Source organism: Heloderma suspectum, chromosome 5, assembly GCF_057233095.1.
Source record: "Heloderma suspectum isolate Gila_16-S chromosome 5, 16-S_ref, whole genome shotgun sequence".
NCBI lineage: Eukaryota > Metazoa > Chordata > Lepidosauria > Squamata > Helodermatidae > Heloderma > Heloderma suspectum.
Window position 1 is genome coordinate 2,138,143 of NC_139462.1, and position 27,716 is coordinate 2,165,858.

Genomic DNA, 27,716 nt, shown 5'->3' on the forward strand with positions numbered 1-27,716 from the left:
GAAACCTCCTCTCCCAGTGCTACCCTCTGGTACCTGCCGGAGAGGAAGGACTGGAACCACCGCAATACGGTGTCTCCAATGCCCAACCCCTCCAGGCGGTCCAGGAGCTGAGAGGTCGAGGAGAAAGCCGCTGAGAGGTCGAGGAGAACAAGGAAGGAGCATTCACCCCTATCCAGAGCCCTCCTCATATCATCCACCAAAGCGACCAAGGCCGTTTCTGTCCCATGCCCAAGCCTGAAGCCCGACTGAAATGGGTCTAGATAATCAGTTTCTTCCAAGTGTGCCTTCAACTGCATCGCCACCACCCGCTCAGTCACCTTGCCCCAAAATGGCAGATTTGAGACTGGGCGAAAGTTGTTCAAAACTTGGGGATCCAAGGAGGGCTTCTTCAAGAGCGGTCTTATCACTGCATCCTTGAGGGCTGATGGCATCACTCCCTCCTCAAGGGGGGTGTTCATCACCGCCCTGATCCCCCCACCCAGTCTCTCTCTGCAGCCCATAATGAGCCAAGATGGGCAAGGATCAAGTAAGCAGGTGGTCGGCCTTACAGATGAAAGCACCTTGTCCCCTTCATCAGAAGGAAGAAGCTGGAACCGATCCCACAAAACCAGTTTGCCACAGGCCACCTCTTGCTCACTAACTGTATCCACAGCGAGCGGAGTAACGCTCCTAATCTGATCAATTTTATCTGCATCGTGCCTTGCCAAGGCCTCACAGGAGGCCTTAGAATGCTCCAGTGGTTCCAGAGCCACAGGACCAGGCTCCGGACCACTTGGAACAGCCTCCTGGGACAGCACTCTGCAGACGCGGTGGAGGCAGCATAATATTCCTTTTTTGCTGCCTTCACCACCACGTGATAGGCCGAAGATACAGCGCTAGCCCGTGTCTGATCGTCTTTGGAGCGAGATTTCCGCCACCGGCGCTCTAGCCGTCTCACCTCCTGTTTCAGAGCTCGCAACCGCGGATTGAACCATGGCGCAGTCCGAGCCTTGTTCAGGGGAGAGGGTATTTCGGAGCCACCTGACCTAATGCCCCAGGGATTGCAGCATTCCAGCCACCCACCGGGGTCTCGACCGAGTGGCCGTTGGCGTGCCCCAGAGAATCCCCAAGCGCGTTCAGGAATCCATTTGGATCCATAAGACGCCTGGGGCGGACCATTTTAATGGGTCCTCCACCCCTCCGGAGGGGTTGTGGAACCCAGAAGTCCGACGTTACCAGATAGTGATCTGACCATGACAAGGAGGTGGTGGATATACCCCCGACTTCCAGATCACTCCCCGCTTCTCCAGAAACAAACACAAGGTCTAGTGCATGACCGGCTACGTGGGTGGGCCCAGTTAGAATATGGTGCAGCTCCCAGGAGGCCAGGGTCTCCATGAAGTCCCGAGGTGCTCCCGTGAGGATGGCCTCCGAATGTACGTTGAAGTCCCCCAACACCAATACGTTAGGGGACTGCACACGCGCATGTATTTATTCATTCTCCTTCCTCCTCGCTTTCGGATTCTCTTTGATATCATTGCAGTTTGTGGAATGTGCGATGCTTAACCTGAATGAAGTTGTCGGTGGAACATGGAAATGGGCTGGGTGGGCTGAGGTGGCCTGAGGGGAGGCTGTAATAAGACTACAATTTGTATATAGCTTGTTTATACTCTGAATGTTTTGATAAACCACTGGATACGGCAAAAATTATAGAATACTTTTCCTTTAAAAGGTAGCTGGTGCTGCTTTTTCTGTCACTGAAGCTCAAGCTAAGGGGTGGGGGGTGGGGATGCATCTTTTCAGTTTCTGCTTCTTGTGTAGCTCTTCAATGCACAGGAGCCAGAACAAAAATGGTAACACTGCCCAATGGAGGCAAATTTCATAGAAGGTGTGGGTCCCCCAGGGCCCAAGAATGCCTGTAGAAGTGAAGCTGCTCTCCATGGATGTCTTCCCTGTCTTAATCCCAGCGAAGGAAAGCTGCCTGGGTTTGCATTCTGCAAATGCCCAAAGGCTCTGTGCTCTCTTTTGCACTTCAAAACCCCAGGAGTGAGTGGCAGTGGGCCCTGGTGCTCCCGCCTGCCTCACTTTGTCTGACAGATTCTAGGGTGGGAAGGGAAGGTGGGTTCTGTGTTCTTCTATACTTGGGTGGGACCTTGCAGATGGAACACACTGAAATAATCGGTATCGTTTTTGGTCATCTTGGGCAAGTGCCTGGTTGTTCCAGGTTGATCACCGGGGGAGCCCCACAGGCTAAAGCAGTGCCACAGTAGTCTTTTGTGCATTGTCCCAGGGAGCGCCAGGCTGGGCTGGCCTGAACGTGATGCAGCCGAATGAGACAGTGGACTGGGCTGGGCTGTTTCAGACTGCGGAGGGAGCTGCCATTTTAAATGCTCCCCCATCTAAAACACAAATGCAGCTCCTTCAAGAAAAAACCCCAAACCTCGCGTGCATTGGAGAGAAGAGGGGGATCTAGTCCAGCTTGTCCCCTGTTGTGCTAGCACTTATTTCAGATAGGAGAGCATTTGAAAAAAAAAAACTACTACTACTACTGTTTCTATACCGCCCCATAGCTAAAGCTCTCTGGGTGGTTTACAGAAGTTAAAACACCAAATACAATATAAAAATTTTAAAGCTATTTACATGAAAGCACAGACAATATCCACAAACAACATATAACTAGAACAACTTTGAACTGTCAGTCATAACTAAAGTCACATCCAGGACCCATTAAAACTCATCAAGTGCTGCCAAATGCCTGGGAAAAGAGATAGGCCTTAACCTGGTGCCGAAAAGATAATAATGTTGGTGCCATGTGGGTCTCTTGGGGAGCTCATTCCACAGATGGAGGGCCACCACTGAGAAGGCGCTGTCCCTCGTTGCTGCCCCCCGAGCTTCCCTTAGAGGAAGAAAAATGGCCACAGTGGGAACAGAATGCTGGGCAAGAGAGGGCGTTGGTCTGATTAGCATGGCACTTTTTATGTTCTTTGGTAATATTGCATAATACTGGCCTTCCTCTTAAGGCTGGTTTAAGAATTACTAAAATAATGTCTACATTAAAAAACAACAACACCTTGAATGTACTATATTAATGCTAAGCTTTTTTAATGAACTGAATCTTGGGGTGGGGGAACTGAGTGAACCCCCAGCAAAGCAGGTTCGATTTGATCCTTGTTTTCTCTGCTTTTCGCTGCCTAGGCAGCAGGGGGCAGTAAGGGGCAATTTCATCTCTGCGCCTTCTGGTTGGTTAGGGACGTGGTCTGGCCTGGCCTTCGACTGAGCCAGACCAACCCACCCCCTGCCCACCTAGCCCAGCGTCGTCGACACTGGCTGGCAGCCGCAGCTCTCCAGGGCTTCAGGCAGGGCTCTTTCCCAGCCCGCCGGGACTGAAGCGCAAACTTCTGCCTGCAGAGCGGGGGCTCTGCCATGGGGCTGCAGCCCCTCCTATGTTTCTGGCAGGTTGTCATTTGAGCCAGGTTAAACTGGGCTCAGCCCCTGAACCTGTTTCTAGGTCCAGCTCAGCCTTGGGACACATGTAATAACAGCACAAGAAAATGCCTCTGAGCATGTGCCAATTTCATCTCATTCCCCACTGGCCATTCTCTCTGTAGTTAGTGGGACAAGATAAGACTTCTGAGTCAGAGGGGCGACTGGGGCGGGCTTGAGTTGAGCTCAGCATCCCTGCTCCTTTCATAAGGGGCTCCCTGCTTGCCAGCCCAGGAAGGGCCATGCCTGAGGCATCCTTCCTGCAGCATCCTCAAGCACAGACTTCTCCAGGCACAGTCAAATGTCCAGCGGCAGTGGGGCTGGGTCTCTCCACTGTTCCAGGCAGAAGGCAACGGGGGGGGGAGTGATGAGAGAGGCCCCTGAGCGGCCCACCTGGAGGGGCTTTGCTCGCCCTCCATCCCAGATGCTAGGCGCGGTGGGGGCACCTGGCTGCACTTGCTTTTCTCCTTGGGTGGCACACACGACAGAGGCGGGTGTGGCAGCTGGCAAGAGGCAAAATTGCATCACTGCGGGGGTCGGCTGGCTTGTGCTAGCAGGGCCTGGGACTGGCAGAGGGCCCCCGGTGCCGGCTTTCGCATGGCCTGTGGGCACTGGCAGTCTGCTGGGGCACGCTCAGGTCCAAGTTGCCCCTCCGCATCTCGAGGCAGGCAGACTGGGATGTGTCCGTGGGAACTGGGCAGCCGGACTGGGGCTGAGGGTGGCAGTGGCTGGCATGGAGAGCCCAGAATGACGCAGCACTGAAGCATGGACTTGGCCTGGAGGTGGGGGTGCCGGCTGGCCCTGGGCAGCCCCTTTCGCCCAGAGCCCAGCCAGGAGTGTCCACGTAGCCTGGGTGGTGGGTGCTGCGCATGCCATGATGGGGTGGCCTGGGCTTCAGCCCAGCAGTGCGTTGGGGCACACTGTGCAGGAGGGATGGGCTGCATGGCACAGTCAAGCAGGCCCAGCTCTGGGTCAGAGCCCTGGCATGGTCTGAGGAGGGCACAGGAGCCTGCCTGTGGCCTGCTGGGCTGGGCCAGGCAGGGCCTGTTCTACATGGCTCTGGCTGTCCAGTGCTGTGCTCTGCCTGGGTGTGCCTCTTTGCATCGGGCACTCAGCTGCTTTCAAGGCATTTGGGTCACGGGCACTGTCCCTTGCCGCGGGCGAGCATGCGTGTGTGTGAAATTGGCTTGCCCTCTTCTTCCCTTGAGGCCAGAGTCTGGGATGAGGGGCTGGCCGCTCCCCTTCCTCCCCGTCCCAGCTAGTGGGAGGGGACGGGGTCTGAAGGCGGCTGCTGGAGCGGAGGCCAGGCGCGCGTTGGCCAGCTTGGAGGGGCGGCCCTTGTAAGAGGAGCTGGGACAGGAATGCTGGGCTGGGGGAGGGGAGAGGAGTCAGACAGATTTCCTGTCTATGGGGAAAGGGGCTTGGGACTGGAGCCCACGGGCCAGGAAGGACGGGGCAAGTGAGCTCTCGGGAGCGGAAGGTGCGGGGTGACGCGGCCAGGCCTGGCTTTGCTGAGCACTCAGCTTGGGAGAGGCAGCCCGGAGACTCCGGCAGGCACTGGGCAGCAGGGGGCAGCGTCTGCCAGCCCAGGGCATCGGGGAGCTGGAGATCCGAGCACAGACCTGGGCACCGGGCTGTTGCCGGCCAGGGCTGGCCCCTGTCTGCTTGCCCACCGGCCCCTCCATCTGCCCGGGAAGCCCCCCTCCTGGTGAAGGGAGGCCGCCCCATCTGCCGCTGGAGAGTGTGTTGCCAGGAGAGGGCTTGGAGCGGCCCCTGGTGCGGGCTGCAGAGGAGCCTGGTCCTGCCCTGCCTCGCGGGGTGCTGCCTCGCGCTCTGCCTCCGCAGCCAGGCCTGCCCTTTCAGGCACAGTGGCTGCTTGTTCTGCGGGTGGGAGTTTGAGGCACCGGGCTGGCATGAAAGAAAGGGCCTATTCTCTCCGCAGCTGGGCCGGGGGTGCGGAATCTGCTGACAGAGAGCGGCACAGCCAGGGGCGCCACACAGCAAGCCCACCCTGCCCCGCCGGGCCCCCCTCCTCTCCACCTCTCTGGGTGCTCACTTGGCTTCCTGGCCCCAGAAGGCGCCGGAGTTGACTCCAGACGGGGGCCTTGCAGGGGGCCCCTGGCGAGGCCCTCCTGGGGCAGTAGCTGCACACACAGCCCCCCACCAGCACATGGAGACATCGGGGAGGGGGTGCTTCACGAAGATGCAGGACAAGCTGCACATCCTGGAGGACCTGAACATGCTCTACATCCGGCAGATCGCGCTCAGCCTGGAGGTAATGCACCTGCGCAGTGCCTGGCAGCCTGCCAGGCAGCACGTTGCTGTCTAGCGCACCCAGGGAGTGGCGGGGATGGGGCTCCAAAGGTATGCAGACTGTGTGCGTGTTGCAGACTGGTGTGAGTATAGCGTGTGTTGTCCAAAGATAGTTAGAAAAGAAATGCCATTATAGCTTTGGTTCCCCTTAGATACTGCAAAGTTGCGCCAACTCCCACATTTTACAGAACTCTTCATCCAGCCACAACTTTAACCATGCTTGAGAGTCCTGTGAACCTCAAAAGCTTGCATTCTCCTGCAGCAGGCTAACTTGGCTGAGTAACAGTGAATGTATTTCTGTATTACTCTGGATCTCCTGAATGTTTGCTTGAACTTTTTGGTGACTCCTAATGGGCATCGTGGTGCCAAGAGGTGGATGAGGGAGGAAGCCTTAAGTGGAAAGGTGGAGAGCTGGGGCTGGTACAAGGCATTCAGCCATCCCAAGCAGCCTTGCCTTGGAACTTTGTTCCAAGAGGCGTGCCCCGGGACACCTTGCAGCGTGGCACCGGGGGCAGAAGCGATCCAGGGACCCTGTCCTGCCTTTGTCCTTCTTGCCGTTGCTACTACATATTTATACAGCGCCAGCCGTGCACACACATCCCGCAGGGAGGCTGCAGAGTAGTCTGGGCGCACCTCTTGGGTTAGGCGCAGATTCTTCGGCACTTCCCCCAGGCGCTTGCTCTGTTGTGTGGTGGGTCAGCCCTAGACAGAGACCGCCCGCGCCTTTGGAGGCATCCAGCATGCTTTGGCTTGGCGCTTGTGAGTGCGTCCCAGACATTGCATTTCGGGCTGCTCTGTGTTCTTGGCGCTTTGGGGCATCCCGTGCCTGTACTGTAGGTCCCCTCGGAGTGGTGGCTGTTGCTGCTGTTCAGCCTCTCTCCAGATGGTGGTTTGGGGGTAGCTTTGTGTGTTTCAAGATTTACGTTTGCCACAGTTCATCCTGTTTGATGCACAGAAGTATGCTTATGAAACAACTTGGTTGCCAGAATTCACTAGCCAAAGCAAAAAATGAAGGACTTTCTGCCTGAGCCCTGTGAAGTGCTGGCAAGTGGTCCTCGCAACAATGTGGGTGTTGGGAGCAGGGCCTCCCTGCGCAATGGAACGATGGGCTTGGTCGCCGTTTCCCGCCCACAGCTGCTATGGCTGACTTGGCTTGCCGGGGCTGTCTCTGGCAAGGTGCTCCAGGGAGTGGGCTGGGTGGCCAGCCAGGAAGCAGCACTGCTCGCAGGCTTCAAGGAGGGGGCCGTGGGCCCTGCCAGCGTGCAGGGCCAGCACATCTGGAGGAGGCCTCCCTTTCTGATTGGTGAAGTTTGGGAACCCAGGAACTGTGCCTTCCGAGAACAAGCCTGCTGCATGGGGCAGGGCAGGAGGTGGCAGCAGCAAAGTGGGGCACCTTCGAAGTCTCTCTTCCCCCCCCCCCCCCGCCGGTCTTGTGCAAAAGTGGACAAGTTGTGTCCCTGCTGGCTGTTGCGGATCATGCGCAGAACAGTGAAAGTACCGGGGGGGGGGGGCTTTGCAACCTGGAGTGGCCCTCACAGAGCCAGGGTGGGAGCCCTTTCCCTGCCTCAGGGCAGCAGGGCCTGCCCTGTGGGCCCATCCAGGACTCCCCAGCATAGTGTTGGCCCTTGCTGGAGGAGAACCCAGGCTCACTGGCATGTCCCAGGGAGGAGAGCCTCCCACTCCCGCCCCAAGCCTGAGGCGGAGCTGGGCAGAATGGCCGTCGGCTCTGCATGCCAGTCAGGGCAGAGCCGATCTGGCAGGCGAAGGGGCCCAGTTCCCTAGGCCTTTTCCCGCGCAGGCCTGCCCAGTGACGTGAGTGGGAGCAGGGCTTTTGCGAAGGGCCCGTTGGTCTCGGTGGGGCTGCCCTGCCTGATGCTGCCTGTGGCTGTTGTGCCAAGCACAGCTTCTACCTGAGCACCCAGGGCCGGGACTGGGAAACAGGATTCTCCCCCCCTACACACACCCCCAACATGACAAGAAGGGGGGGTGCTCAGCTTCTGAGCGACCCCTGCTTCTCTCTGCACTGGGAAGCTTCAGTGGGGCCAAGGGATGCTCTGCAGAGGAGGCCGGGGTGGGGCTGGGGCTGCAGCTTTTGTCCAGGGGGGTTGGACTTGGCCTGGGGGGGGCAGCTGGTCTGAATCCAAGGCCCTTGCGGCTGAGGGGGGGCTGTTGGGGGGAAGTGGTGGGGGTGAGCAGTGAGGCAGGGAAGGCACAGGGCAGGGGGGCGCCCGCCCCCGCCTCTGTTGCGCTTCCTCTCCGAGGCTGGACTGGCCATCGCGCCCAGTGCGGGGAGCCTCTCTCACCCCAGAGGCTCTTGGACGGCTTTAGTTGCTCAGTGCTGAAGGAGTGGCACTTTGCCTGTGCGCAGAGGCACTGTTATTATTCCACACTGGCGCTGGAAGGAGGCTTTGGCGCTGAGTGTGCAGAATCCTGGGGCGGTGCAGGAAAGACACTCACGGGCCTGATGAGCGCCCACCTCACCCCCATCCATCCATGACTGTCCTGCAAGCACCATCCAGGCCTCGGCTTCTCGGCCATAAGCTCCTGGAGGCCAAGGCAACGGCAAGTGCCACAAGCTGATTGGCCGGGGGGGGGTCCGTCGCGAGCTCCCCCCTGCCCGGCCCCCCAAGCCGAGCCCCCCCTGCGGCCCATAAGGTCAGCCCGGGGGCCCCAAAGGATGGAGGGCAGATCCGCCGCGACCCTCCCCCGGCGGCCCCGGGGACCGGAGGTCCCGGGCGCACCGCGCCCAGCCGAGCAGCCCTCAGCCGGCGGCGCTGTCGGCGCTTCCTCAGCGGCCGCCGCGCAGCCCCTGCCCGGGCCGCGCCGCCTCGCCTCGCCATGCGGCCGCCGGCCCGCCCCTTTGGCTCAGCTGTCGCCCGCTCCTCGCCTCGCCCGGCCGCGGCGTCCGCTGGGCCGGCTCGGGGCCGCGGGGAGCTGGGGCCCGCGCCGGCAGCATGGAGCCCGGCGCGGCAGCCAAGGTGAGCGCCCGCGGGAAGGGCGGCGGGCGCGCCGGGGCCTCGCGTTCGTCGGGGCCTCCCGGAGCCTGCTCCGGGGCAGCTTCCTCCGCCTTCGGGAAACGCCGAGTTTTGCTGCCTCGCCCCGCGGGCGCCGGCCATGCTGGCGCATCCTCTGCTGACGGGACGGGGGGCTGTCGCGGAGGGGCGAGCGGCGGAGGGCGGCGGCGCCTCCTTGGCCGGGACAAAGGCCTCCGGGCCAGAAGGAGTCGCGGCGCCCTCCCCGCACGGCCGCACCACCCTGAAAGGAGCCCCCCCGCTCGCTGTGCGTGACTGGGAAGAGGTGGCGGGGCTCCCGCGCCCCCAGGGAGCTGCAGCCTCTTCGTTGTTGTTGTTGTTCAGTCGTGTCCGACTCTTCGTGACCCCATGGACCATAGCACGCCAGGCCTTCCTGTCCTGCGCTCTCTCCCGGAGCGTGCTCAAGTTCATATTCATTGCATCGGTGATGCTATCTAGCCATCTCATCCTCTGCCGTCCCCTTCTCCTTTTGCCTACGGTCTTTCCCAGCATCAGGGTCTTTTCCAGAGAGTTTTCTCTTCGCATTAGGTGGCCAAAATATTGGAGCTTCAGCTTCAGTATCTGTCCTTCCAATGAGCACTCAGGGTTGATTTCCTTTAGGATTGACTGATCTGACCTCCTTGCAGTCCAGGGGACTCGTAAGAGTCTTCTCCAGCACCACAGTTGGAAAGCATCAATTCTTCGGCGCTCAGCCTTCCTTATAGTCCAGCTCTCACAGCCATACATTACTACTGGGAAAACCATAGCTTTGATTAGACGGACCTTTGTCGGCAAGGTGATGTCTCTGCTTCTTACTATGCTGTCTAGGTTGGCCATAGCTTTCCTCCCATGGAGCAAGCGTCTTTTAATTTCATGGCTACAGTCACCGTCTGCGGTGATCTTGGAGCCCAAGAAAGTAAAATCTGTCACTGCTTCCATTTCTTCCCCTTCTATATGCCAGGAAGTGATGGGGCCAGATGCCATGATCTTAGTTTTTTTAATGTTGAGTTTCAAACCAGCTTTTGCACTCTCCTCTTTCACCCTCAACAAGAGGCTCTTTAGATCCTCTTCGCTTTCTGCCATTAGGGTGGTATCGTCTGCATATCGGAGGTTATTGATAATTCTCCCAGCAATCTTAATTCCGACCTCTGATTCATCCAACCCGGCATTTCTCATGATGTGCTCTGCATATAAGTTAAATAAGCAGGGTGACAATATGTAGCCTTGTCGTACTCCTTTCCCAATTTTGAACCAATCGGTTGTTCCATGTCTGGTTCTTACTGTTGCTTCTTGACCCTCGTACAGGTTTCTCAGGAGACAGGTAAGGTGGTCTGGTACTCCCATCACTTTAAGAATTTGCCACAGTTTGTTGTGATCCACACAATCAAAGGCTTTAGCGTAGTCAATGAAGCAGAAATAGACGTTTTTCTGGAATTCTCTTGCTTTCTCCATGATGCAGCGAATGTTGGAGATTTGATCTCTAGTTCCTCTGCCTCTTCTAAACCCAGCTTGTACTTCCGGTAGTTCTCGGTTCACATACTGCTGAAGCCTAGCTTGTAGGATTTTGAGCATCACCTTGCTGGCATGTGAAATGAGCGCAATTGTGCGGTAGTTTGAACACTCTTTGGCGTTGCCCTTCTTTGGAATTGGAATGTAAACTGACCTTTTCCAGTCTTGTGGCCACTGTTGAGTGTTCCAGATTTGTTGGCATATTGAATGCAGCACTTTAACAGCATCATCTTTTAGGATTTTAAATAGCTCGGCTGGAATACTGTCATTTCCGCTAGCTTTGTTGTTACTAATGCTTCCTAAGGCCCACTTGACTTCACTCTCTAGGATGTCCGGCTCAAGTTCAGTGACCGCACTATCATGGCTATCAGGGACATTCAGATCTTTCCTGTATAGTTCTTCTGTGTATTCTTGCCACCTCTTCTTAATCTCATCTGCTTCTGTTAGGTCCCTGCCTTCTTTGTCCTTTATCATGCCCGTCTTTGCACAAAACGTTCCCTTGAGATCTCCCATTTTCTTGAAGAGATCTCTAGTCTTTCCCATTCTGTTGTTTTCCTCGATTTCTTTGCATTGTTCATTTAAGAAGGCCTTCTTGTCTCTCCTTGCTATTCTCTGGAACTCTGCATTCAGTTGGATATATCTTCCCCTTTCTCCCTTGCTTTTCGCTTCCCTTCTTTCCTCAGCTACTTGTAAAGCCTCATCAGACAGCCACTTGGCTTTCTTGCATTTCTTTTTCTTTGGGATGGATTTTGTTGCTGCCTCCTGAACAATGTTACGGACCTCCGTCCATAGTTCCTCAGGCACTCTGTCTATCAGGTCTAATCCCTGAAATCTATTCCTCACCTCCACTGTATATTCATCAGGGATATGATTTAGGTCATACCTGAACGGTTTAGTGGTTTGCCCGACGTTCTTCAATTTAAGCCGAAATTTTGCAAGAAGCAGCTCATGATCTGAGCCACAGTCAGCTCCAGGTCTTGTTTTTACTGACTGTATGGAGCTTCTCCATCTTTGGCTGCAAAGGACATAATCAATCTGATTTCGATATTGACCATCTGGTGACGTCCATGTGTAGAGTTGCCTCTTGTGCTGTTGGAAAAGAGTGTTTGCTATGATCAGCGTGTTCTCTTGGCAAAACTCTATTAGCTTTTGTCCTGCTTCATTTTGTACACCAAGGCCATGCCTGCCTGTTATCCCGGTGATTTCTTGACTTCCTACTTTAGCATTCCAATCCCCTATGATGAAGAGGACATCTTTTTTTGGTGTTAGTTCTAGAAGGCGTTGTAGGTCTTCATAGAACCGATCAACCTCAGCTTCTTCGGCCTCAGTGGTTGGGGCATAGACTTGAATTACTGTGATGTTGAATGGTTTGCCTTGGATTCGTACTGAGATCATTCTATCATTTTTAAGATTGTACCCCAGTACTGCTTTTCCCACCCTTTTGTTGACTATGAGTGCTACTCCATTTCTTCGAAGGGATTCTTGCCCACAATAGTAGATATGATGGTCACCTGAATTAAATTCGCCCATGCCTGTCCATTTGAGTTCGCTGATTCCCAAGATGTCGATGTTCAATCTTGCCATCTCATGTTTGACCACCTCCAGCTTACCTTGATTCATTGATCTGACATTCCAGGTTCCTAAACAATATTGTTCTTTACAGCATCGGATTTTCTTTTCACCACCAGACACATCCACAGCTGAGTGTCCTTTCGGGTTTGGCCCAGCCGCTTCACTCTTTCTGGCGCTACTTGGAAATACCCTCTGCTCTTCCCCAGTAGCATATTGGACACCTTCCGACCTGAGGGGCTCATCTTCCGGCGTCATCTCTTTTAGCCTTGTGATACGTTCCATGGGGTTTTCTTGGCAAGAATACTGGAGTGGGTTGCCATTTCCTTCTCCAGTGGACCACATTTTGTCAGAACTCTTTGCCATGACCTGTCCGTCTTGGGTGGCCCTGCACGGCATAGCTTATGGCTTCACTGAGTTACGCAAGCCCCTTCGCCACAACAAGGCAGTGATCCATGAAGGGGCTGCAGCCTCTGCCCCCAAGCTTTTCTTCCTAATCCCCGGATGGCTGCTTGTGTTAACATGGGGGGGTCACTCAGCACATGCTCTTTTGCATAATTTCATGTATTTGAAGAAGGAGAGCTGTTGGTGATGTGAATGCCCCATTGGGGGATCTGTGCCGGAACCCCTTAACAGGCACCTGAGGGTGGCTGTGCCATTTCCCACCTGAGTGGCCACGCCAGCCATGCAGCTGACTCAGGCTTCCCGTTCCTGATGGCCAAAGTGGGCAACATCCTGCTTGACCCCCTCCCCGCTCAGAATCAGGAGGGGCCTAAGGCTGGCTTCTTGCCCCCTCAGGCACCCCCGAGGTGCCCTTCCGAGGCAGGGGGATCCACCCTAGTCCCTGCGGCGAGTGTTGGTGAATGCAGCCGGACGGGGGATGCTGGTGCTGCCGGGCTGTGAAGCTCCTCAACCCGTGTGTGGCAGCTGGCTGTGCTGCTTGGGGAGGAGGATCCAATGAGATCTTTTCCGAAAGAAGGGATTGGTGCTTTGTGTGTCCCAGAACTGGCCTCTGACAGTAGGTTCTGGGGCCATGCCTAGAGGTGGGTTCTGGAGCTAATCATCTCTGGGACCAGTGTCCTCCTGGGGTGGGGTGCCATGGGACTTTGAGGGAAGTGTTGCCTTTTTTGTCATGCAGACCTTTTGGGGTTTTAGGGGGAACCCTCTGAGCTTTATGGAGCAGTGGGTGCAGGTGTTTTAACACAAAAACTCGGGGGCTCAAAACCTCAGGGCCAGGGGCCAAATCTGGCCCTCCAGGCTTCCCCGGGGGTCATGCCCCCACCCCAGCTTTTGTGCAGCCCCCCCCCCATTCTAAAGGCTGAAATGCCTCTCCCATGGCTTAGTGACTGGCGGGAAGAGCTTAAAGCTAAACCCTGCTGGTGTTTCTGGTATTTCTGCCCCCGCCCCTTTTGCCTTTGGTCCCTCCCACAACTGGAATGCCTCCCCCCCTCCCCAGTCTTCTCCAGAATTGAATTGGGCCCTTGGGCTGAAAGAGCTCCTGCATCCCTGACCCACATGAGCTGATGAGGAGGACCTCAGCCAGTTCTGAACACCCTCAGGCATAATTTGCCCCCACCCCCGGACTCTTTTCTGTTAGCAGAGGCAGCAAAGCTTCCCCCCCTGCCTGGCAGAATGGGGCCTTCCCTGCAGATGGCCTGGAGTACCTTTCCCCTAATCCCAGAGGGATGATGGAGCGAGAGCCCTCTGCACATGCTCAAGGCATTCTCCTTTTGAACTTTACTTTGCCTGAGACCTGCCATCTAAAGCAAGTGGCTTAGCCATGACTCAGAATAAGACCTGCTTGTCTCCCAAAGGACTCAGCTGCTGTTGAAGCTGAGCTACACACACACACACGCCATTCCTGTGAGTAGACCAGGGCGGGGGGTTCTTATATGTGACACACATGCACACTGCCACCAATGCTGTTCCGAGCCATTCTGTGTCACTCCCCAGGGCATCTAGGTTCTTACTCCATGTACAACAAGAATGATCTCACATGGCTTTCCCTGACCTCACGGCATCTTCCAGAACCCCTCCCCACATGGTCAGAGCCCCACCCAGCACATGCCCTGTCCCCATTTCAAGGGGTCCTTGAGCTGTCTGCCCCAGTCTTATTGGAGCCCCCACCTTAGCTCCATTCACAATGCCCCCATCTCTCCCCCCACCCCACCCAGGGCACAGACATCCAGAAGAAGATCGACCATGAGATCCGCATGCGCGAAGGGGCTTGCAAGCTGCTGGCTGCCTGCACCCAACGCCCACAGGCGCTGGAGGTCACCAAGAGCCTGCTGGTCTGCAACAGCCGCATCCTGGCCTACATGGCTGAGCTGCAGCGCATGAAGGAGGCACAAGTCATGCAGCACATGGCCCGACGGTGAGCACGTGTGAGAGAAACTGAGAGAATACAGCAACCAGTTAGCAAAGGTGGCAGTGCTTAACTGCAAAGATGAGCGGTGCTGTACTCAGGGTTGGTTGGGCGCCAATCGCCATACATTGAGGCTCTTTTCTAGTGGGCCGGCACTCTGCACAGGCTCAGAAGCAATCTGGGACTGCAATCTAGTGAGGTCTGGCTCTGGAGAAAAAGCTTGGGGGTAGTAACAAGGGGGACTCCAGCGGGGAGGGGGGGTGTTGGGCATCGGGGAACATACAGGAGCCAGTCCTAGGGGCAGGAGCCACCGGGCTGCTTCAGACAGTGTAGTGCAACACTGCAGAACCAAATGTTGCTGAACTACGCCTCCCATCATCTTTGACCATTGGCCATGCTGGATGGGGCTGATAGGAGTTGGACTCCCTCGACATCTGGAGGGCTGCAGGGTCCCCGCCCCTGGTGGGAAGGGACTTGCCTTTGCCCTTCATTTGTGCCACTGTTTTTGGACTCTGGCTTGCTGCTTTGAAAATTGCCCCTGCAGCTTTAGCTTTTGTTTTATTGTGTATTGCCTTTTTAAAAATTGATTTGATCAATTTTTTCCCTGTTTTGTTAGCAGCTCTGAATGTCCTAGAAATGAAAAAGTCACAGCCTTCTGGTGCTTTTTGACTCTTTGCATACATTTTTTCAGTCCTGTGAGGTAGTACCCCCTGAGTTGTGTAGTTCTGGGCCATTACAACTCTCTGGTTAACAAGTAATATATATAGGTAAAATATCCTGTACATAAATCATAACTCCAAAATGCTAACATGGCCAGATGAGGCCACCATAAAAATGAAAGAAACCAAGCAAAAACATCAGCAAATATGTAAGTTGTACAATTTAAAAAGCAAATTAAACAATTATCCACAACAGTTATCTTAAAATAAAGCCTGCCACTACTTTAATGTCAGACTAAAACTCTTGGAGAATTTGCCAGTGTTCCTTTGAACACATTTTTTGCCCTGATTTTGGCTGCTGATATTGTGCATCACAAAGTGGTTGAGACGAAGGCTAGATGGTAAACGGCAGAAAATCTGGGACAGATGCAACTGAACATGGCTTAGTGCTCGTTTGAGAGCTGTTCCGTGGCTGTGTTGAAAAGAAAGAAATCTTACCAGGATTGCACCAGGGCTGCATCTGCAGAATGTCATCCAGCAGAGCTATAAACGGTGGGCGGGGTGCTGGTGCAGCTGGCCAGGCACGATCCCTTGGAACCATCTGCTGCCCACTGTAACACGCTTGCACGGCATTTTGAAGATCAAGTTGGTCAGATCCACCTTGACTTGGATGCCAGGTTGGGTGTGGAGTCTGTATAACTTTATTTATTTAAAAGATTTGTATCCCATCCTTCAACTTGAAAATATTTAAGGTGTTTCACAAAACAGTATTAATTGACAGCACAGTCCTATGGATGTCTGCTCAGAAGTAACTCCTGTGTTAGCCTAAAAGAGCAATTAATAATAATAATGATGATGATGATGACGACGATGATGAGGCCATAATGAATGGCTGTGTCAAACATTAGAGCAGCTGCCGAAATAAAGCTTCGCTGATTTAAAAGGCCTGGGAAAATGGAATCTCCACCCAGCTCCTAAAATAAAGCAGATTGTGCGGCTGCCAGGCAGGCCTCCCTGGGGAGGGAGCTCCCAAGAGGGACCCCTGCCAAATAGCCCCTCTGCAGCCCCTTCGCTCCTGCTGGCTGCCTCAGCTGCTTGGACGGGGCTCCGTTGGTCTTGCCCAAGGGTGGTCTTGATGGGCGCAGGTGTCTGGAGACCGTCCGCTCAGACCTGGCCTGCTCTGTCCCCCAGGCCGCCGGGGGGCTCTGGCTGGCTGTGCTGATCTGGCCATCAGTGCCCCCTCCTCTCCAAGGCCCCTTGGAGGAGGTGGCCCTGGGGTTCTTCCCCCCAATGACACTGTGCTAGAGAGACAGGAGCAGTGTGACCCTCTGGCATCTGCTGGACCTCTCGGTGGCTTTCAGCACCATCCGCATGGTGTCCTTCTCGGCCGCCTGGCAGGACTAGGAGCACTGCACTGCTGTGGTCGCGCTTCCTCCTAGAGGGCTGGAGCCAGGAGGTGGTGCAGTGGGACTGCTGTGGAGTCCCTCGGGGTTCAGTTCCTACATGACACCGCTGGCAGAGATTGTCGGGGGACCGTGCTGAGGACACCCAACGTGTTTCCTCAGAGTAGGGTGCTGTTACACTCATGGCCTGCTTGTGGGTTTCATGGGCGGCTGGTTGGCCACTGTGGGGACAGAATGCTGGACTGATCCAGCATGGGTCTTCTTAAGTTCTTTCTGTCATATGCATTTATTTTATTTAATGTATTCCTTGGCCACCTTTCAAGACCATGGTCTTCCTACAGTGGCTTACAGTGGGCCTGTTCATGCATCACTGTGCGTCGGACAGCGCTGCGCCACCTCCATCTGATGCAGCGGCTGCACCCCCACCTTCCCAGCCATCTGCTCCCATTGGGAGTACACGCCTTGGTCTCCTCTCATCTAGGCTACTGTAATGCGCTCTACGTGGGGTTACCCTTGAAGACGGTTCGGAAGCTGCAGCTGGTGCAGAACGCGGCGGCTCGCCTGATTAAAGGCAGCCGCCGGCGAGATCACGTCACACCGGTGCTGAAGGAGTTGCACTGGTTACCAGTGGTTTTCCGGGCCAAATTCAAGGTGTTGGTTTTGACCTTTAAAACCCTATATGGTTCTGACCCAGCCTATCTCAAGGAGTGCCTCCAGCAACACCAGACAGGCTGCTTAACAAGATCAGCCTCGGATGGCCTTCTCTCTGTCCCATCAGCCAGGACAGCTAGGCTGGTGAGGACGAGGGAGAGGGCCTTCTCTGTGGTGGCCCCCACTCTGTAGAACTCCCTCCCTAGGGAACTCAGCCATGCCCCCTCTTTAATGAGCTTCCGCCACGTATTAAAAACGTGGTTGTTCATGCAGGCATTTGGAGTGGGCTAGGGTATTTTTAGAAATACGATGTTTTAAAGTAGTTTTGTTTTAAAATTGTATTGCTGTACATTGCCCAGAGTGGCCAGGTGACTGGCCAGAGGGGCGATTAAGAAATTCAATAAATAAATAAATAAATAAATAAATAAATAACAACAGCCCACTGTGGGTTAATTTACCCTGCAGGGGCTGTCACGTTGTGCTGGGCACCTGCAGGTGCCATTTTTGCATGGCGCCCGTGGGCACCCAGCTTGCCATGGCTTGTGTCATGTGAAGGGTTTGTTTGAGGGTTAGACAACCGTCAGCCCCCAGAGGTAAATTAAGCCACTGTGGGCCATCATGAACCAAGTCACTCTATAACAGTAAAATTAAGTATAAAATTAAAATTTTAAATATTTAACATTAGCCAGTACCATAAACCTTCTCAATTAAAAGTCAGGAAGAGAAGATGTGTCTTTAAAGAGCCAGCGTGGTATAGTGGTGAGAGTGTTGGACTGGGAGTCAGGAGATCCGGGTTCTAGTCCCCAGTTGGCTATGGAAGCTCACTGGGTGAATTTGGGCCAGTCAGAGACCCTCAGTCCAACGCACCTCACAGGGTTGTGGTTATGAGAATAAAATGGAGAGGAGGAGGAGGAGAATGTAAGCCACCTTGGGTTCCTTGCAAGAGGAAAAAGGGTGGGATATAAATGCTATAAATAAATAAATCCCTCTTAAAAGCAGCTACAGATGGGGCCAATGTCTCTCTCCTGGGAGGGATTTCCACAGGGTTTCCAGGGGCCACCCCTGAGAAGGCTCTCTCTCTAGCGCCCACCATTGTTCTCGACCTTAGTCGTAGGCCAGTAAGTTGGGCTGCTGAAGATGGTCTTGAAGCATCAGGGGGTTCATATGAGAGTAGGTGGACCTGCAAATAATCTGAATCCAAACCGTGTAGGGCTTTAAAGGTCAGCACCAGCATTGGGCCCCGAAAAGTGCTGGTAACCAGTGCAGGATTGGTACAATATGATCTGGCTGCCTAGCTCCAGCAAGGACATGAGCAGCTGCATTCTGTACCAGCAGAAATTTCTGAGTCGTCTTCAAAGGCAGCCCCACAAAGAGTGCATTACAGTAGTCAAGTCTGGATATAACTCAGCCCTAGTTACTTGGGGATGCATAACTGAGGCCAGGTCCATTTGTTCTAGATAGGATAGATGGCAACAAATATGTGAATTGTACAGTTTTTAAAAGCAAATTATTCAAAGCAGATATCCAGGTGAAGCAGTGAGATCTCTGAACATGTAACTGGAATCTTGAGGAATGTCTGCTCCCATATGAGCCCTCCCGTTCCCCCCGCCACTGGCTTGTAATATCTGAAAACCCTGCTGCAGATACTATGTTATGGAGAAGCTAGGCTAAGCCTCCACCAGGAGCAGGGCTTTTTTTGTGGCAGCCCCAGGGCCGTGGAACTCACTTCCAAGAGACACTGATTCAGCTTCCTTCCTGTTGCCCTTTCTGAAGCAGCCGAAGCATTTGCTTTCCCAGAAGGCCTTTGATTTATTATTTTTGTTGTTGTCAGTCTTGCTTGCTTCTGTCTTTTTTTTTTCCTACTATTTTTCTACTATGGAGGGAGCAATCTGATGGCCGCTAGACACTGTCTAGAGGGCCATAGGATATGCTGTTTTCCAGGTACCGACTTCAGAGCCCGAGGTCCGAGGTCAGTTCCCAAAAAACCAACCTCCCCCCTCGTCCACACTGCCTCAGAGGCAGCGCAGAGAAGCCTCTTCCTCTGTGCTCGTAAGAGGAGCAGAGTGACGGAACAGGGGCGTTCCAGGGGGCATTCTGGGGCAGGGAGACCAGAACTGCGCAAACGACACATCCAGTGTGTCGCACGGCAGCTTTCTCTCCTGGTCGGGCCCCCTGCCGCTAGACAGCCGGAAATGGCCGTCTAGCGAAAAACAGCAAGGCGGGAGAGGCACAGAGGGAACGATCCCCCCGTGCCTCTCCTGCCTTGCTTTGGATGGGCAGTCACCTCCGAGGTCACAGCTGCCTGTGTAGTTAGGATTGCGCCCTAAATCTGTTTTAATGGGATTTTGTTGTTTTGTTTGTTTATGTTTTAAATTTGCAAACCATTATGAAGGTGTATGAACAGCAGCATAAAAATCATTTAAATAGATTAAATTATAAATAAAGAGTTCAGCTGTTCTAGTAATCCTGTTTCCCCTACTTTCTAACAGATGCTTAATTTTCTCTTTTGCCAATAAAGGATACAGTCATGATCCTTGACTGTTCTTTAACTTTTGGTCAGTGCAGTAAATTGTGTGCTTGTATATAGAATGGGAGTCCAGCAGCAGAAGGGTTTTTTTGACAGTGCTCTATTTCTGCCCCCCCCCCCCAATAGCCCTTCAGACGCTGGGCCCATGGGTGATCGCTTGCCGTGTCGGGGCAGAGTCTGCGTCTCAGGTGAGGAGCCCCTGACTGGCCAGGCAGAACGTGCCTGCCTGGCTCAAGCCCTGTGTCCGCACGCATGTGTGAGCGAGTGTTCGGGGGGGAGAATGCAAGGGGGGGAAGGGGGAAAGAGCACATCCAGCCCCATTCTAGGTCCAAAAACTAATGAAGGAGGTGGACTGCAAGCAGCAGTGCAAAGTTCTAAAAATACACTGATGCAGTTTCTAGAATGGAAGGACTGACTTGGATTCCTGCATTGAGCAGGGGGTTGGACTCGATGGCTTTGTAGGCCCCTTCCAGCCCTACTATTCTATGATTCTATGACTCTACAGCCTCAGGAAATATGTAGGTCTTCACCTGGTACAAGGTAGGCACCAGGCAAGCCTTTCTGGGATGGGCATTCCACACTGGGTGCCACCATTGATCAAGCTGGCCTGGCCCTGTTAATAATCTTCTGCCCTTTTTTGGGCCAGCTGAAGTTTTAGGACCATCTTCAAATGCAGCCCCACATATAGCACATTGCAGTAATCCAAGCAGGTGGTTACCGGAGCATGGATAACTGTGGGTAGGCGGTCTCTATCCAGAGAGAGTCGCAAATAGCTGGAGGGGGAGGGGAGCTGAGTGACTTTAAATGGAAATACAATGCCTGGGAAACTCCAGGGCCCTGATCTGAATTCCTCCAGCTGTTGTTTGTGATTATGATGATTTAAAGCAGTTTCCACCACTGCACTCTTCTGTCAGTTTGCAGCCTGGGTTCCCGCCAGTGCTTTCGAAGGCACCCAAAGATGTAAACATATTCTTAACTGTCCCACCAAAAGCAAAGCCTCCTTGTTAATATTGAGTGTATTGACTACAGCAGCTGGAGCTGGGATAATAGCTCAAAATGGAAAGCAAGAGCTTCATACTCCTGTCTGGACCAGACATGCTCGGAATGCATCAGAAGAGAATGAAAGCAAATGGTTATTTAGATGGTTGGTCTCCATGTATGCTCATCTTTGAAATGCCCCCTCCCCTGGATGTCATTCATTGGAAGTATATAAGTGGGGTAGAATGATTCTTAGGACTGCACTGGTAAACCAGTCAGCTTTTAGTCACTGCTAATTGTGTACGTGGTATTCATAAGAGGCTGGCAGACTTTAACTTTCTTCCTTTTTCAGATCTCCGGATCCCCCTGATGTGGAAGGACACAGAATATTTCAGGAACAAGGGTGGTACGTCCTTCCTGGTGGTAGCCTCTCAGCTGGTGTGTCTTAGTCTAGCCCCTGCCTCCAACTTGTTTTGTATATGACACACTTGATGTGGACAGATATAACATTATTTGAAGTGTGTGGTTGCTCTGGAAGCACACTCGCCATCTGCTGTTCAAGCAAACTGCTACCAGGACTGAGCTTGGGAAATACCTGGTTCTGTAAGTTCGCAGCAGAAGCCGGAGAAGGTATAGCACTGATTGTCTAGTGCCTGTAATGTCACAAGCACACACTTGCCCTCCCCACTTACGGAGCAGTTTTGTAACTGACTCTATATTGTTTGTGTTTTAAAAAGGGAAAGAAAAAAGGATGAAAGTTTAAATGAATAAATATACCTGTGGCACTTAAAATAAAAAAGGCGGGCAGCCCACCTGAAGCATAGGGGGAAAGGCAAGATTGACTTCTGAACCAGTGTTTGATGTGTTGCTGGTATGTTTTGCTCACATGATGAGGATGAGAGGCATCAGGACTGCCCCCTGGGAGCAAACCCTGCTCTGCTGCCTACTCTAATGTTCCATCTGTGCAGCCCTGGCTTTGCCTCCCCCAGGGATCTGTGCAGTTCTGGAGGGCCCACGTGGGCCCCTGTGTTCTTTCCACCCTGGCCTTTGCATCCCAGAGTTCCTCATGCATCTAGGGCACAAATGTAAATAAAGCTGGCTGTTGTGATTCCCAGCTGCAAAGGAGCCCTGGTAATGGTCATGCTGCCCAGAGTCTGGGGATTTGAAGAGGTGCTGCCTGTGGGTGCAAAAAATATCCTTTCTTTCCTTGCCAGATTTGCATCGTTGTGCGGTGTTCTGCCTGCTACAGATTGGCACAGAGATCTATGACACAGAGATGGTGCTGGTAGACCGGACGCTTACCGACATCTGCTTTGAGAACACAATCCTCTTGTGAGTCGCTGCCCCGCCCACCTGCCCGCCCATGCTCTCTCTCTCTGTCACACACACTCAGACACACCCCTACCTACCTTTTTGGGCAGCGCTGGAGGGAAATCTTTCCCATTCTGCAATCTGGAAAGAATGGATCAGTGGGCAGAAATGTTTGCACAAGGTTCATGTTACAAAAGTTTGGCTTTTGAAGAGGAATTGGGCATTTTTTGGAGAAGAGGGGAAAGGGGGCTGAGAGGGAAGAAGGGGAGACAATGAGAGGCACGGCAAAAGTCTGAGGCCCGTGGGACAGGACAAGCAGGGAATGAGCATGCAGACCTGCTTGCCTTGAACTGAACCCCTCCAAAGCAGTCTCTTCCAACTGGCTTTTATACAGATCTTATCGTAGGACAAGCTGGACCCTTGTCATTTTTCTGGTAAGTCTCAGCCCTCTGTTGAGCATTCTGTTTGGGGGTGGTGAAAACACTTGCCCAGTCTGTCTTGGGCTGAGCTGCGGGGAGGGAGAGAAAAGTGTTTCAGTGCTAATTAAAAGATCATTTTTTTCAAACACAGCTGTTAAGAATGGCAGCCACTACAAAGGTATAGTGAATGTTAGTTGAGCTGTGATAGGTTCAGCTGTCTGATAAGTCATTTCCTACATCAAAACCATGCCTGTTATACACACAGAATAGCGCTAAGCTCACTGGTGTGGATGGAACACAGATGGAAGTATACACAGGAAACGCACCCACCTTCCAACCGCCTGCAAAGTCCACTGCAGTGCCACTCTAGCTTACCGTGGAAGAGTGATTCTTTGCCAGCGCTAGGAGCTGTCTGTCTGGAAGCACCCTGCTCACCCAGAGGGTCTCCCAGTTTCACAACACGTCCCGCATCCTGTGCTGCGGCGCTCCCCCAGGCAGCTGGGATTCCCTCGGACAAGACGATGGCGGCTCTGCGGCCCAGGGGGCGGAGCATCTCCGCGCACCATGGCCACGCTGGGTTGCCCTTGGGCTTCCTTCACGGCTCCTTCCCTCTCTCTCTCTCCCCAGCACGGAGGCAGGCCCAGACTTTGAGCTGAAGGTGGAACTGTACAGTGCCGGCCTGGAGGAGGACTCTGCACTGGGCAGCACCCCCAAGAAGCTGGCCAGCCGCTTGAGCAGCTCTCTGGGGCGCTCGTCCGGGAGGCGGGTGCGAGCAGCCCTGGACGGGGGAGGGCCTGGCAGCCCTACGAGCAACGGCGGCAACAGCCCCCTGCTGCTGCCTGCCCCCAGCGTGGCGTGAGTACCTGGCCGCTGCCCACCTGCTCCTGTGGTGCACGCCCCCCCTCCCGCACCAGGCTTACCTGCTCTGCCTGTGCTCTCTTCCAGGGGGCCCAAGTATCAGCTGCTGGCATGCACCACCCTCCGCCTGGCACAGGTCCAGGATGCCTTCCGCACCCATGACCTCATCATCACTGGCAACGGTATTCATGGCAAAGAGGGCCTGGGGGTGCAGGTTGAAGGGGCTTTGAAGGGGCCCCGTGCTGACAGGAGAGGTGGGCCCCTTTCCCTTGTCACTGGAGGAGCTGCGGTGCCCAACTGACGGTGATGGAGAACGCTTCCGATGGCCTGGAAGGCCGCTCTCGAGAAACGGGGGGGGCGGTCACTGGGGGTTGGGGCATGAGGAGAGGGAGTTGCCCTCCTGGAGCCTGGGCCTGCCTGCTCCAGGAGACGGGCGGTGTCCTGTGCCCCCCTTCCCTGGGCTCCAAGGCTGCTGGGGATGCTGCTGCTCAGCCCTGTGTCCAGCTGACCCTGCGCTTCCTTCTCCCAGAGGAGAGCTCGTTCTGGCTCCCCCTGTACGGCAGTGTCTGCTGTCGCCTGGCGGCCCAGCCCAACTGTGCACTCCACCAAAGGATGTGCGGCTTCCTGAAGGTGCAGGTAAGGGCTCTGCGGGGGGGGCAGTTGAGGAGCAGGACGCCAGGCTGTGAAGTCCCATGTCCCCACTGGGCGTTACATTGGATGGTGGGCCCAGGGCCAACCGCCCTCCCCGACAGGGCAGTTCTGAGCCTCGGGCCACTGCGAAGGCTTGCGATGGACACATGTAGCTTGTTTCCAAGCTGCATGAATCCATTCTAAGCCACTGTAGCAGTTTGCTGACAATCTTCAGCGGCAAACTGCAACTTCCTGCTTTTCCTGAAAAAATTAAACTAACCAACCGCAATAGGGGGCGGAGGGCCTCCCCGGGGCCGCACACGTGGCCTGCGTCCTGCGTGCTGCTCGCCCTCGCGATAGCCTGGCAGCCAGACCCGAGGCCTCTTCTCCCTCTCCGGCACCCCTGCTCCAGCCTGGGAGCGGGATGGGGTGGGGCTGGGGCAGCCGGATGCAAGCTGAGGCTCCCCCCGCGCCTCCAGGCCCTTATCTGTCAGACGGGCTGCAGCCTGCCTGGGCCTGCTTGGGGGGGGGGGGCAGCACAGGGACCAGCAGCAGGCTGTCTGGACATCAGCATTCCTCTCCTCCCCCACCCCGCCTGTGCAGCAGGGGCAGCCGCCCGGCTGGCTGCGGCTCTTCTGCCTCCTGCGTGGCTCCAGCCTCTTCTGCTACCGGCACCCCAAGGATGCAGAAGGCCAGGAGGAACCAGCCTTCACCATTGCCATCAACAAGGTACGTGGGCGGGTGGTGTGGGAGCCCCAAGAGCAGGCTGGGAGGCGAGGGAGGGGCGCCTCAGCTCCATGGCTGCAGCGTCCGTCTCCTCCACAGTCGCAGGTCGAGCACCTCCCCCCCACGCGCGCTTTGCCCGAGTCATCCCAGGGCCCACCACCTTCTGGCCACAGTTCTGCACGGCCCTTGGCGTGACTCACCCCTCGATGTGATTCGCTCTAGAATCTGCTGTAGAGCGATTCCTCACCCCCCACCCTTGCAGGGTTTTTGCTTTTTGTTTTGTTGACATTTTATGATACCAGCAAGTTCCAGAATGTAGCAGAAAGAGATCAAAACCAGAATAAAACAGGAGAGCAATACAGCATTCAACTTTCCTCTAGGTAAGCGTAAGATCACTCCAAGGCCTGAGATCAGAGTGCCCTTCCAAAGTGGCGTGTGGAGAGTAGAGACCGAGTCGCACGTGTGGAAGATGCTGCCAAGCTGTGCAGGAGGAGGCCCCTGTAGCCACACCTCTGATCGTTCTGATCAGTGTGTCCCTTTCTTGGGAAGGGATCAGGATCACTTTGCAGTGAATGTGCCCCCGCTGATGTCCAGTGCTCTGCGGTCCCTGTGGGCGCTGCTGTTAGAAGGAAAGTGATGAGGTCTTTATGAAGACCAGTTTTGTGTTCAGGCCCCTAAACTGAGAGTACAGCTAGAGTGAGAGCTGGCTGCTTGTGGGTTTTCCAAAAGTAAACATTGGGTCCTTGGCCCCAGCTGTGGTCGTGGGAAGAACCCTTTTGGAACTGTACCGGCAGTGGCGCCTCTGCCCTGCCCCTGCCTTGCCTGCTCCAGCTTCTTCTCATTTTTAACAATCGTGAACCTGGCTGGTAAATAGGCAGGTGTGCAGACCAGCTCCATATACAGAGGGGAGGGGAGGGCTGGGCCATTGTGTTGCCCCAGCCGTGGGCTTCGACCTCTTAATTTAGAGGTGCCAAGATAGTGATAAATCAGACCCGGGTTTACTTACAAGGAGTACTTTACTGAGTAACTTACAGCACACAGGCGTACCCAATGGTTGGATCAGACAGCTTCTCTGAACCCAGAGCTATAGGGTACAATGGGTTTTTTACCATACATGTTAGCAATCAGGCAGCATGACAGCAGCAAGTGCCCCCTAGCGTTCATTCCCAGCTTAGACTAACCAGGCTTGGTTCTCAGCACAGCCACCTGTAGCTTTAAGGTAAAGAAACTTTGCTTCCCAGGCAGAGTGCTTGGTAACACTCTTACTCATTAGTATGGAATGTGCTAGACTGCGCTATTGGCCCTTTGACTCATCTCCACATGCTCAGAGGCTTACTAGCAAGGGAATTGCATTAATAATGAGCTTAAGCAAGCATTATGGATCTCTAGGCCCCTCTAGCACTACAGGTGACTTGATTACGCTCCTGGGACCAATACATTCCAGCCCTAGATAATCAAAGGACAATAGCAGTCTATGCGTCACAATCTCTTCTTACCCAGAGGGCCAGATCTTCTTTGCCCTGCCGTTTGATCACCAGGGCGTTGACATCTACTTAAATGTATTCTTTAAAATGTGCCAGCCATATTGGCAAGCACACAAAGCTATAAAGCTGCCAATAACAGTCAGAATTATTGCAACCACTCACTTCCACGCACCCCTCCCGATTCTTTGAAACCAGTCTGAAATCAGTTCAAAGAGGTACTCCCCTTCTAGGTGATATATCTTCTCACTTTGCACATACAAAGCCTTTACACCGTGATTTATCACACTCTGTCATCTTTATCTCAATGGCTTCTAGTGCCTCAGCAGTGTTGTTCAATACCATTTCCATTGTCCTTCTGAAAATATTCACTTCATACATTATTGTGGCTACTCCACCCCCGGGTACCCCCTCTTTTTCTTTCTCTTTGTCCACTTCTTTTCCCTTCACCTGTTCCTTCTCCTTGCCTTTCTCCTTCTCCCTCTTTTTATGTCTGCCACTTTCTCTTTCTTTCTTTCCACTTTCTTTGTCCTTACTCATGGATTTGTTTGCCTCCTGCATGTTAACTTTGAAAGCTCTGTCCCGGGTGGCACCACCATTAAACCGCTGGGAAGCACGCTCAGTGTCATTCAGACAGTAAAGACATATGCAAATATTACATAGTATTCAAAAAATCATAAAATGCACACAACAAACTTACATTGAAATCTAACACCATGACTGGAAAACACTTCTTGCATGGTGAGGCATGATGGAGCGGATCCAGCAATCATACTGCTCCTCCAGGCCACATGGTCGGCCCCTCAAGATCAAGGAAGGGGCATGCTCATGCATGCAAAGACTTCCAGGCCACCGCTTTTGCATCGGCAACTCCACGCTGCATGAGTTCTGGCAGAGGGAAGTCCAAAACTCACGGATCAAACTCGGCCTGCCGTACACTGAGCTGACTGCAAACACAGACACACAATCCACAGCAACGAGAGTTCAAGTCCACGAAAAGCCTCACAGTACTTTTCATGGCAAGTCCTTAACAATCTAGAGTTCCAGTCCATGTGCAGAGTGTCTCTTAAAAGCCCAAACGATGATGGATCCAAACAGAGCAGGCTTTGGGCAATAAAGACAACATGTTTCCAGCAAAGGCTCATAGAATCATAGATAGAATCAGAATAGTAGGGTTGGAAGGGGCCTACAAGGCCATCGAGTCCAACCCCCTGCTCAAGGCAGGAATCCAAGTCAGAGCATCCCTGACAGAGGGCTGTCCAGCCTCGCCTTGAACGCCTCCAGTGTGGGAGAGCCCACCACCTCCCTAGGGAATTGGTTCCATTGTCGTATTGCTCTAACAGTCAGGATGTTTTTCCTGATGTTCAGCCGGAATCTGGCTTCCTGTCACTTGAGCCCATGATTCCGTGTCCTGCACTCTGGGATGATCGAGAAGAGATCCTGGCCTTCCTCTCTGTGACAACCTTTCAAGTACCTGAAGAGCGCTATCCTATCTCCCCTCAGCCTTCTCTTCTCAAGGCTAAACATGCCCAGTTCTTTCAGTCTCTCTTCATAGGGCTTTGTTTCCAGTCCCCTGATCATCTTTGTTGCCCTCCTCTGAACCCTCATCCAGTTTGTCTGCTCCGGCCTTTGCATCAGCTTAAGGGGGAAGGTGTGATTGTACACCCCTTCCAGATCCCTTGACAGACAAGGGCTTTTAGCCTTTCAGCCAGACATCTGCCTAAACAGAGCGGCACTCCTCAGCTTTCTAGCAGTGACACTTCAACCTGGGCAACCTTTCTGTAAATCTCGCTCTGCCTCTGTCAGGTTCCCATAGACAGCTTCCAGCCTCCCTGCCCACCAAG

The 27,716-nt window shown here is 54.0% G+C and overlaps 1 protein-coding gene across 4 annotated transcripts in view; it reads left to right on the forward strand.

Moving 5' to 3' along the window:
• RTKN (rhotekin) overlaps positions 1 to 27,716 on the forward strand; it is a 45,945-nt gene that overhangs the window by 12,112 nt on the left and 6,117 nt on the right. Inside the window, exons 1-10 of one of the 4 annotated variants that reach the window (XM_084855178.1) lie at positions 4,847 to 4,942; positions 5,405 to 5,737; positions 14,039 to 14,238; positions 19,596 to 19,657; positions 20,800 to 20,853; positions 21,662 to 21,779; positions 22,805 to 23,032; positions 23,123 to 23,217; positions 23,565 to 23,671; positions 24,269 to 24,394. In XM_084855178.1, the coding sequence (XP_084711304.1) occupies positions 5,633 to 5,737; positions 14,039 to 14,238; positions 19,596 to 19,657; positions 20,800 to 20,853; positions 21,662 to 21,779; positions 22,805 to 23,032; positions 23,123 to 23,217; positions 23,565 to 23,671; positions 24,269 to 24,394 (1,095 nt within the window). In that variant the 5' untranslated portion in view covers positions 4,847 to 4,942; positions 5,405 to 5,632. Of the gene's footprint in view, positions 1 to 4,846; positions 4,943 to 5,404; positions 5,738 to 8,498; positions 8,754 to 14,038; positions 14,239 to 19,595; positions 19,658 to 20,799; positions 20,854 to 21,661; positions 21,780 to 22,804; positions 23,033 to 23,122; positions 23,218 to 23,564; positions 23,672 to 24,268; positions 24,395 to 27,716 lie in introns of those variants that run through there. The other 3 variants (XM_084855177.1, XM_084855179.1, XM_084855176.1) reach the window with 3 other exon arrangements.